The sequence below is a fragment of the Leptonychotes weddellii genome, chromosome 12, assembly GCF_054177405.1.
Source record: "Leptonychotes weddellii isolate Sample4059 chromosome 12, ASM5417740v2, whole genome shotgun sequence".
Lineage (NCBI taxonomy): Eukaryota > Metazoa > Chordata > Mammalia > Carnivora > Phocidae > Leptonychotes > Leptonychotes weddellii.
In genome coordinates, this window is record NC_138380.1 from 43,830,549 (window position 1) to 43,842,600 (window position 12,052).

At 37.6% G+C, this 12,052-nt stretch overlaps 1 protein-coding gene across 1 annotated transcript in view; it reads left to right on the forward strand.

Annotated features, from left to right (window-relative positions):
* Positions 1–12,052, forward strand: part of HIBADH (3-hydroxyisobutyrate dehydrogenase) — a 103,673-nt gene that overhangs the window by 87,951 nt on the left and 3,670 nt on the right. The window contains exons 5-7 of the mRNA XM_006733021.3: positions 1,152–1,285; positions 3,543–3,619; positions 11,355–11,511. Coding sequence (XP_006733084.1) covers positions 1,152–1,285; positions 3,543–3,619; positions 11,355–11,511 — 368 coding nt within the window. The remainder of the gene's footprint in view (positions 1–1,151; positions 1,286–3,542; positions 3,620–11,354; positions 11,512–12,052) is intronic.

A 12,052-nucleotide genomic window follows, 5' to 3' on the forward strand; every position in this document is an offset into this window, starting at 1 on the left:
AGACGATGGACTCTGAAAAACAAACTGAGGGTTCTAGAGGGGAGGGGGGTGGGAGGATGGGTTAGCCTGGTGGTGGGTATTGAGGAGGGCACATTCTGCATGGAGCACTGGGTGTTATGCACAAACAATGAATCATGGAACACTTCATCTAAAACTAATGATGTAATGTATGGGGATTAACATAAGAATAAAAAAAAAGTTAAAAAAAAAAAGAGGCGAAAAAAAAAATAAATAAAAAAAAAAAGACAAGTCTAAGGCATGTTTTGTGTGCTAACCAATCATTTCAATCAATGAATATGCATCAGACCTTTGTTTAGAGCAATGAAGGAGTAGCCAAACCAAAGCTTATTTCTTCCTCCTGCTCATATCACTAGGAATGAATTGCCCAAAAAGTATATAGCAGGAGGGAAAAGAAAAATCAAATAATATTGGAAAGTGCCATCAGAATAATCAGTCTAAATAAGCAACTGTTTTCTTTACCTTAAAACGGACTCTGGCCATCTGAAATGCCTGCTTGTCTAGGGAGAAAGAGCCAGGTCCCTCTTTGTAGATCTCATCTGCAGATAGTATGCGGTGAGTAAGCTAATGGGCCAGAGACCCTCAAATCCATACTCAGGCAGCAGACCCCTCTGGCTGTTCTCGTACTGGTCAGGGCACAAGTTACCTTTTTCATATACTTTCTATTACTGAATAGATTTCTTAGAATAATAGGTGCACATGAATAAAGTGCACATTTCAGATTCCCATATCTCTCATGCCATGATTGTGCGAGATATTTGAGATGAATTGAGAATAAAAGTTTGAATCCGTATGTCCTTTTTGGCTTATGATTAAACTCCACAACACTTAATTTTTAAAATATTCTAGGAGAGGGGCACCTGGCTGGCTCAGTCTGTAAGCATGTGACTCTTGATCTTGGGGTCATGAATTCAAGCACCATGTTGGGTGTAGAGCTTACTTAAAAATACACACACACACACACACACACATTCCAGGAGAGATTTAGAGTATCTTATATGTGCCTGACGTATATACAGTTTGGAGGCAAGATATTTTTATTTGTTTTGGGGTTTTCTCTAATTTTACTATCTACTTAAACACTTGAAGAAATGTATCATTTTGTTCTATCCCTTTACCCCCAAACCATTCAGGTGTGGGAGCTGCTCGGTCTGGGAACCTCACATTTATGGTGGGAGGAGTCGAAGATGAATTTGCTGCTGCCCAGGAGTTGCTGGGGTGCATGGGCTCCAATGTGGTGTATTGTGGAGCTATTGGGACCGGGCAGGTAACATTTTCACATTAATGACACTGACTTGATGATATAAAAGTGGCTAATGTTCATTTCTCTTTCCTGACCACATTCTTATTTCTTATTACTACTTACTGTGTTCAATCTATGGATTTTTTGTTTGCTCAGAATTTTTTGTTTTGTTTTGTTTTTTTGAGAGAGAGCATGGGGGGGCAGGGCGGGGGAGGGTAGGGGCAGAGGGAGAAGGAGAGAGAATCCCAAGCAGGCTCCATGCCCAGTGTGGAGACCAGCTTGAGGCCTGATCCCACAACCCTGAGAACGTGGCCTGAGCCAAAATCAAGAGTCGGATACTTAACCGACTGAGCCACCCAGGTGCCCCTTTGTTTGCTCAGGTTTCCTTAAATTAATTTGGAATAAATTAGTTTTCCATCATTCCTGTTGGAATTAAGTGGACATCAGCCAATTAACTTATTAAAAAAGATATTGAAAGTTCCATCATTCAGATTCTAATACATCATCCTAGTGGCCACTGAAATCATTCTCAAAACCGCTTCCATATGAAGTGCTCATGGTGTCTGAGTTGCTGTTATCCTCCATCTAATTACTTGCTATAGTTCTGTTTGTAATATAGTCAGGAAGAAGTAACCTACACACTTTAATCTTTTTCTTGAAAAGCAAATAATTTTCATTTAGAAATGTATCAATTCTCTAATCAGATAGAGGTGAATAACAACACTGAACTCTGAAATCAAAGTAGTTGTCCCCCACCCATCAACACGCTCACTGTCACTAGTCTCCTCTCTTCTTAATCCTTGGTCCTGGTCGCTGGCACCCTCTTTATCTTATTCAAGACTTTGGTATTATCTCAGATATACCTATTGTCTCCATTCTCTTGTCCAGTCTCCAGGTTCTGTTGATTTTTGCTTCAGTGCCTGTCATTGTTGACGGTCTTCTCCATTCCTCATATTACCTGGTCCAGTCTCTCATACCTTGTGTACCGCTCGGAAACCCTGGATGCCAGGTTTACCACTCTGCCCAACACTGAAACCAAAACCAACTCCATTAAGATGTTTGTATCATCATAGACATCCCCATTCTGAAACTTTGAATGGATGCCTGTTTCCTGTCAGGTCAAATTTTAACTCTCCACCCTAGCTTTCACAGCTGTTGCCTATCAAATTTCTCACTATTCCTTAAAACATACGTACATGAGTCCGTTTTCTTACTGTTCTCAGGAACATCCCATGATCTGATATATTTAATCCCTCTTATATATTTACATTTTTCTCTGCTCTCCTCCTTTCTGTCTCTTGCCTATTTTAAATTCCTGCCTGGCCTTCTAAAAGATGGGTTTCAGGTTCCATTTCCTCTCTGCTCCTGCCTTCAGCAATCTTGGAATTCCTACTGTCTCTGTCTCATAGCCATACAATTTTCCACTCAGTTGTTTTTATTTGTGTGTTTGTTGTCTTTATCTTCACCGTGTTACTCCATTGCCCCAATTAGAATGTAAGCCCCATTCCATAAAGAGCAGTTGTGCTAGGGATTTTGTGTACAACGTGATGACTAGAGCTAACACTGCCATATGATATATATGTGGAAATTGTTAAGAGAGAAAATCCTAAGAGTTCTCACCATAAGGAGAAAAATATATATGTACATGTATTTTTTTTTTTTTTAAGATTTTATTTATTTATTTGAGACAGAATGAGAGACAGAGAGCATGAGAGGGAGGAGGGTCAGAGGGAGAAGCAGACTCCCCGCCGAGCAGGGAGCCCGATGCGGGACTCGATCCCGGGACTCCAGGATCATGACCTGAGCCGAAGGCAGTCGCCACCCAACTGAGCCACCCAGGCGCCCGTACATGTATTTTTTTGTATTTGTATGAGATGATGGGTGTTAACTAAACTTATGGTAACCGTTGCATGATATGTGTAAGTCAAATCCTTTTTATGCTCTACAACCTGAAGTTATACAGTGCTCTATGTCAACTCGATCTCAATGAAACTGGGACAAAAAGAGCTGTCATGCCACATAGATTCCTTATAGACTGAGCTCACAGGAGGAGCTTGGTCACCACTGTGGGGTTCTTACCCAGTGGAAGGGTCTGCTACCAGATAGCCTGGTAGGCTCAGAAGGAGACATGTGGCACCACGTTCCTTTGCCCATTTGAGAGAATCAACAGTTAAATGCTCTGACTTTTAGAAAGAAACCTGTGGCGTTGGGTAAAGAACAACTTCCTGTGAAGTACAACTTGAAAATTACAATATTTAATATGTACTCCATTTATTTTCAGGCTGCAAAGATCTGCAACAACATGCTGTTAGCTATTAGTATGATTGGAACTGCTGAAGCTATGAATCTTGGAATCAGGTTTGTTGAATATATATTTTCATGTACTAACAGTTTTTATGAGCTTCCCTCTTTGATTTTCTGATGTTGAAAAAAAATGTTCACGAGAGATAAATGAGTTGATCCAGGAACATTTTGAAAGTACTTCATTATTGAACTTTAATATACTTTGCTTATTTGACGGCCAATAGGACCCTGGAGAGCATGAATACTCTTTACCATAGCCATAAAATGTATTGTGCTGTATGTTCAAAGTTACATTATCCTTTTTATATGGGAGCTCCATCTCTTCTATTGTACTGAAATGCAAGAAACACTTTTACTATAAAATTTAAACATACTTTGGCAGTGTAGGACAAATTTGTATAAAACAGCGTTTTAATGTATAGTGAATTCAAGTGTTATCCTACCACATGACTGGTTTTATGTATCTACTTTAAATATAGTCTCCAAAATCTACACTAAAAAGGCTCTTGGTTGTTTAGTCTTGGGATAAACTGGATGGCATTCATAAAGCTGCAACTCATGTGCATAATTCTTTCATTTTAATAACTTGTTTGTGGTTTTGTTACTTTAAATTAAGGATATATCTTTCCATTAAAATAAAATGGCATTCATACTTTGCTTAAAGTGATTCAGGAATTTTGTTTCTCCTATGATGATCATCATCTTTTAGAATGCTTAAGGTTAATGTCTTAATTTTAGCCTTTAATCTTTTGGGTTAGGAATGCTACATATGATTAATCACCTAATTAATTTTTTTGAATGTTTTGTATTTCATGATAATAAATATACGTTTCTTACTTTAGAAAATGCTTAATTAGCAAGGTGCTTTATTCAGGTGTTTTCTTCACACTTCCCCAAGTTGCTTACCAGATATATCACAAATCAGAGTAGTGTTTCATATCACAGCTTTTGATAAAAGAAATTAAAAGAGCCAAAGTGCTTGAGGTATTTTTTAAAACACAGTAATGGATTCACATTTCCTCTTAATTACCATATCAAGATGCCATTGTTTATTGAATTGCCCTTGTCTCAGATGTTAAACTATCTTGACCTATTAAGTTGTCATGTTGTAATTGAGATAAAAGAGGAATTTGCTTTGCATCAGTGCTAATTGGTTTATCAATATCCTGTACCATTTACATTTTAAAATTGAATGTCTGTAAGATGGTAAGGCGTATCTGTACAAAGCCTTAATAAAACTGGTAGTATACAGAAAGCTGTTCAGAGTGGTATGTCTGTATTATAGCCAGTTTTAGGCTATGGGTCACTTACTCATAAATGAAAAACTTGTTACCAGTAACTTGTTTTCATGTCCATCCTCTAGACTAATTTCATGGAAGAGAAAGGTGTAAATTTCTGGAACCAAAATTGCATACAAAATTAATTGGTGTTGACAATAGGATTAGAACATTAGTATGCATATGCGTCTTTAGAATTTTATCTTCACTCTTCTGGGCATAAATGAATATCTAATAAAAAAGCAAAAGCGTAGATAACCTAGGCTATACTCTACTAGAATTTCCCTCTTTATCTTTGCCAGTTTATTTTATATCCTGCTTCATACTCTGAGCATTACTGGATCAGGGTATTCCTTAGGCATAGTGATGTATTCTGTGGTCTTCCTCAGATAATTTTCCTAGTAAAACTCTTATTAGATGATCACTTGCTATTCTAAAATGAAATTTTTGTATGGTTAGTGCTTATAGAAGTCTAACTCCAAACACCAGCTAATAAAGAATAGTATGAAAGTCACTTGAGGGGCGCCTGGGTGGCTCAGTCGTTGGGCGTCTGGCTTCGCGAAGCTCAGGTCACGATCCCAGTATCCTGGGATCGAGCCCCACATCGGGCTCCCTGCTTGGTGGGAGGCCTGCTTCTCCCTCTCCCACTCCCCCTGCTTGTGTTCCCTCTCTTGCTGTGTCTCTCTGTGTCAAATAAATAAAATCTTTAAAAAAAAAAGTCACTTGAATCAAATGAATTGAATAAAATGTATACAATGAAATATATACATTGGCTACTAGAGTGAGTTAGTTATCAAAGAGAAGAGGAAAAGTGATAAAATTCCAAATAGAAATGTTAAAAGCAAAAGCAACAAATAGATTTTCCTTTATTATTGGCCTTAATCCTAAATTATGATAAAAACAGTGTTTAGAGAGATGAACCTTTAAATGTTTAATTTTTCCAAAACTGTACATACATTAGTTACCTCTCTCTATATATAATATATATTTTATATATACTTATATCAGTATATATTTACATATATCACATATAAAGAATGGATACAAATTAGGAACTCCCTAGTTTTACTTAACTGTTATAATAATTTGTAAGTTCCTGGTGCTTCAGATTATACGAATGAATTGCTTATTTTCATAACATTAGGATTTTATCAGTTTATCTTATAAAGATTCTCAGTGGTTTGAAAGTCCTAAAAATGATTGCTTCTGGTATTGTCTTTTCTCCATGGTTTACAGACATGGTTTAAAATGACAGGATTGTTCTCTAATAGAGTATAGAGAGTGGCCACGATTTATTGAGCTTTGCAAGGTGAAAGAGAAAATTGGCATCAGCAAGCATAAATTCCCAAGTAGTAAATTCCCACAAAGTAGTACAGCATCAAAGTGGCTCAGCCACATTTATATTCTGTTCACTCTGAAGTGAAATTTTTTTAGAGCATTAATGTCAACATTTACAAATTGAGTCACCTATTCCTATGAAGTGATCATTTCTGATTAATTTCATCCTCATAAGTCAGTATTTTTTCTAGAACACTTTCCCATTTTTTTAAAAAATAGAAGAATAAAATCTTATAGTTTAAAACTCTTATTGACCCTATGATCTTTTACAGTGACTCTTTATGGATGTTAGTGAAATTTTAAAATGCTATAAAAAAAAGTAAAGCATAAAAAATATGTGTATACAACATATTTTGAGAATCTTTTTTTCTTTTTTTTTATTATTATGTTATGTTAATCACCATACATTACATCATTAGTTTTTGATGTAGTGTTCCATGATTCATTGTTTGTGTATAACACCCAGTGCTCCATGCAGAATGTGCCCTCTTTAATACCCATCACCGGGCTAACCCATCCCCCCACATCGCTCCCCTCTAAAACCCTCAGTTTGTTTCTCAGAGTCCATAGTCTCTCATGATTCATCTCCCCCTCTGATTCCCCCCCCTTCATTCTTCCCCTCCTGCTATCTTCTTTTTTTTTAACATATAATGTATTATTTGTTTCAGAGGTACAGGTCTGTGATTCATCAGTCTTAGACAATTCACAGCGCTCACCATAGCACATACCCTCCCCAGTGTCTATCGCCCAGGACCTTTCTACTTTCCAACTGGGTTCTAGTTGGGACTTAGAGCATAGTTTTATGGCACTGAAGGTACCCTGCTTGCATTAGAGAAGTTTTGTCCTGTGCATCACAAAGGAACAATGTTGACAATAGAAGTTTTGCTATTACGTTTTTATTTTTGCCCCCCTGGGAATTGACTTTTTTGTTTTTCTTTTTTTCAATATTGGTGGCATAACAGGTCATTCGCATTACCAACCAGAGCACAGGCCCCTCTAGCAACAACCATGTTGTCTTCCACCTTAAAAGAAACTTAAAACAGTTGAACTTCTGGAAGGCTGTTCAAGATGAGAACTTTTCCACAAGCATAATTTTAGTTTCTTGGCTACTGCCCTTAGGACGGTGTTGCGTTTTCATTTAGGTGATAAAGCCTCTTGGTTGTATACCCTAATACCTATACAATAGATAACAAGTGGCAAAAGGTTTATAATAAAAGTTTGACCATTTTTTTTTTTTTTTTAAGATTTTATTTATTTATTTGACAGAGAAAGATAGCGAGAGCAGGAGCACAAGCAGGGGGAGTGGGAGAGGGAGAAGCAGGCTTCCCGCAGAGCAGGGAGCCCGATGCGGGGCTCGATCCCAGGACCCTGGGATCATGACCTGAGCCGAAGGCAGACACCCAACGACTGAGCCACCCAGGCGCCCCGAACAAATTTCTTAATAAACTGATAAAACACCATAGTATTGGCTTATTGACTGTTAAGTTCACTACCCACATGACCCAGTGAGACTCAGGATGGTGGGATTTTGGGTGTCTGTCAATGCCTGCATCCCAGCTCTGCCACAGACTTAAGCTCTTCTCATCTATAAAATGACAGAAATAATAGCATCTATCTACAGGATTGTTGCTAAGATTAAATGAATTAATCCATGTAGATCTTTTAAAACAGTTCCTGGCACATTGTAAGTGCTCAACATGGTAGTTATCTATGTGATTGATGGTGGTGGTGGTTAGTATTTGAATTGAGTTGTACCTTTAAAGCAGTTTCTTCATAGCATTTCCCACCAGCTGGCATGTCTATTCATGTGCTTGTTTATTGCCTGTCTCCCCAACTAGAAGGCATGCTCCATGGAAGGGGTTGGCTTTATCTGCTCATTGCTGTATCTTAAGAACATACCTAGCACATAGTAGGTACTCAAGGAAGATTTGTCACATGGATAAAAGGGGGAGAGAGAGGGAAGGAAGGCACTTCTCCTGCCTCAGGTAAAAGTTACCTGTGTGTATGTGTCTTAACTGGCCCATTCCTAGAAGGTGGGCACAGCCTCTTCTTCGCTTCTTTACTGTGTCTCCTTGGCTCCAAGCACAGCGCCTGCACATGGCAGATCTGTGTAAACAATGATGAGTAAGTGAATGATTGATTAAAACTGACATAGTCTTAAGTGTTTCATTTCCAGATCTGTTTCTGTGATACAAACATATCAGTTTAGTGACATAATTTGCTTTGTTCTTACATAAAACCAGACAGTATAGATACTTCTAGAGAATATAAAGTGAACAAACTTTTTTGGTCCTTTTAAAAGCCTTGGTTACAGTGAAGGCAAACATCTGGATTCTCTTTAATTTTTTTTTTTTTTACAGTGTATGCATCATTTTTACTTCTCTCAAAAGTTCATTTAGAATTCTTATGATTTAAAGGTGAGTAGATTTGACACAGTGATGTTTGAGTTGCATTATATATGCGGTCAGAGCAATGAATTCATTCTCTGTTTATATCAGAGAACATTCCAGCAATTGTAAAGCCACATGCATGCACGCGCACACTCTCGAACCACATCCAGTGGCAAGTTATTATGGGGACTGACAGACTGTCATCCTTTTGATGGCTTGAGCTGTATATCTCCTGAACAGCAATGGGGCTCTTATGCAGAAAGTATCATATGTTCCCAGCCAATTTACAGGGAAACAGCAATAACATTTTATCATGGTTGAGAGCCCAGTAGCTGCTTCCTATTAAACTTGCCCTTTCAGATACCTGTCTTGGATTAATTTGTTGATTTCAAATGGAAACTCAGTCTTCTCCAGTGAAGCATGACGTTCTAGGATAGACTCTCTGAATGACAATTACTGTGTATTCTAGCTGGTTTCAGACCATTACAAGCCTTAGGCACAGTGGAAGACAGAGGACTTCAGTAACTGATTTTAATATTATGTCTAATTTTAACTGTCAGTTATATATGTGCCAGTGAAAGAATCCTCAGAAAGATGAAATGCAAAACACTTCTAACTTGCTCTTTTTAATGATACACTTTGCTGTAGAGTGGGGAGTCGGGGGAGGAAAAGCGGAGAGGGAGTAGCCGTCTCCTAAAGGGGAATCAGCACAGTGGGGAAGCATCAGATTTGCAAGTGAGCACGTAGCAACTGCCACCTGGCTTTTTTGCGTGCCCCTCGGGATGCTTCTAAATAGTAATATGTTCACCAAACAGGGTTCCATAAATCAGTGCCAGTATTTTTCCTTGAACACTCAAGAAAAATGAAATGTAGGGTTTTACAAAGGATAATAAGCTTAGTTCACCATTTTGGTGAGTCCTAGAGACAGAGCATGAATTGCTTTAGCGGTAAAGACTGTTGTGAGGTTCTGTTGAGTATAACCAGGTAGATTATGAAGAGAGGAGCATCTCTGCTGCTTAAAATGTGATGAACCATTTTAAAAGAAAACCTAAATTCAGAAGCGCCTAAATTATATTTCAAGTGGAAGGAAAGAACCATGTTTTGGGGTCTTAAAAATGTTCCCTACTCATGGAACACATTAGACATAGATATTCTTGAACAGTTGTGCTTAGAGAATGTATTACAGTTATAGCAGATTAATTGATTGTTAATATCTTTGGGATTTTACTTTTCAGATTATTCCCTAAGCACATTGGCTTTATCTTTTCCCAAGTCATCTGCTATAACAGCATACTGATACCCTCACTTTATTTAAAAGGGGAAAGAAAGCAGCAATAGCAAACTACACCAATAACAAACTTGGATTTTTATAAAGGAATGAATGAACTGTTGACTTTCTTTCTGGCAATCTACCATTGAACGGAATGTATAGCAGCTGATTTAGAGTGAATCTTCTCTGTTACAATCCTTAAGAAAACCCCTGTAATAACATGGCCCACCATATGAATTCACATATGTGGCATGCCATATATATTCCTTGAACCACAGCTACTTCTTGAAAGCCTGATTATATAACAGTTATATTATGTGGTAAATACGTACATATCCTGGCTGTTAGCCCCAGCCCCCTGCTCTAGCATTGAAAGAATGTTGTACTGCTCGTGATACTCACATTGGGAAATAAACAGACATAGGTTTCAAATGCAGGAAGTAAACAACTTAGGCATGCCAAAATGCACAATCTGTTTCACATTTTCATGTGTCTCTTTTCAGTCTCTTTTTTTTCTTTTAATTCTGGAAGAGATTGGTTCTAAGAAAAAGAAAGCTTTTATGACAGTTGTTTTATAATGGCTCTTTGTATGGAAGAAACCAATAAATTGCTGGGTAGAAAGTTTTATTTGAAACTTGATTCAGTGATACTTAGCAAAACTGCTTCTCAAACTGCATTAAGATACTCAGAATCAAAGTATTACAGCATTTTGATTTTCTTTTTTTTCTGGGTCCACATTGAACAGCCGTTGATGCCATCAGTTAGTGATAGAACAAATGATGTTTCCGCTTGGGCAAGCTTTGTTTTATCAGGATCAGTAACCTTATCAGCAGTTGACCCAGAACTATAATGCATGTCTCTGAATAGATAGCATATGTCACAGCTCTGTGCAGACTTGCTTCATAAGCAAGATCGTCTAATGAAGATTTAATAAATAAGGAAAAGTTTGCAGCAAGAAATGTCTTCTTTTATAATGATAACTTCTCTTAAGCTTGTTTTACTGCTCATGGCTCATCTCTTGCATTCATTCTCATGAAAGCTAAAAGAGTAAACATACATATAAATGCATCCACACGGTCTCCCATGATGCATAGCTTATCTGTCAGTATTTCTTTCTGAAATATATCATTTTGTGAGTGAAGAAGGTAGAATTTCGATTATCATATTGGTTTAGGTTCTTATGTGACACATAAATGCAATAATATCCAAAAGACTAGAAAACCCATGTGTGTGATAAACCCACAAGACTTCGGCAATTGTGTGGTGTTTGTGAAAAATAGGATAGTGCAGAAGGTTTTCTCTCAGTGCAGAACTATCTGGGTCTGAAATGTTTAATCACTAGCTTTTAATACCCTATAATCTAAGATTGGGTTCTTTGTTTTCATCAATCTACTTTGATTTTTGAAGACATATAATAAATGGAGAAAGAAGATGGAGCATCCTCATACGTAAGTAAGTCACGCATGACTTGTACATTTTGACATTTAACACTTCTTTTCTTTGACCTTTGACAGGTTAGGGCTTGACCCCAAACTATTGGCTAAAATCCTAAATATGAGCTCAGGACGGTGTTGGTCAAGTGACAGTTACAATCCCGTACCTGGGGTGATGGATGGCGTTCCGTCAGCTAATAACTATCAGGGTGGATTCGGAGCAACACTCATGGCTAAGGTATGGTAAATGCAGAGACGACCCAAGAGAGAGGAAAAAAGTGCTTAATGGTCTAATCCCTCACCCCCTTTTAACAAAGCGTATGCCTATCCTAGAAGGCAGGATTACTAAAATTCACTCACTCTCTAGAAATGAGTTAAAACTTAGCTTCGATAAAAACCCTTATCTTGTTCATTTCAGAAGAGAAGAATAGGCTGGGAGTTTTATTTTGTGGGTTTTTGGGTTTGTTTGTTATATGAGATGGCAAAATTTTGTTCATCAGAAATTTTCGTTCATTTACCAAGTCCTTAGAATGGAAGCACTAAGAATTTTCTGATAATACGTTGACGTTGGATACACCCATCACAAAAGAAGAGAGGATCTTTCTCATGATACTAGATTTCTAAATACATCTTCCTGCTTTAAGAACATGTGTGTATTTATGTGTAAAGTCATTTGAAAAGCAAATTGTTGACCTCCTTCTATTTGTGATCTCAACTTTAGAAAATACTTTTTAGGGGGATAGACTTCCAGATTTCTGTGTAGAGCTATTTTCCCCCCC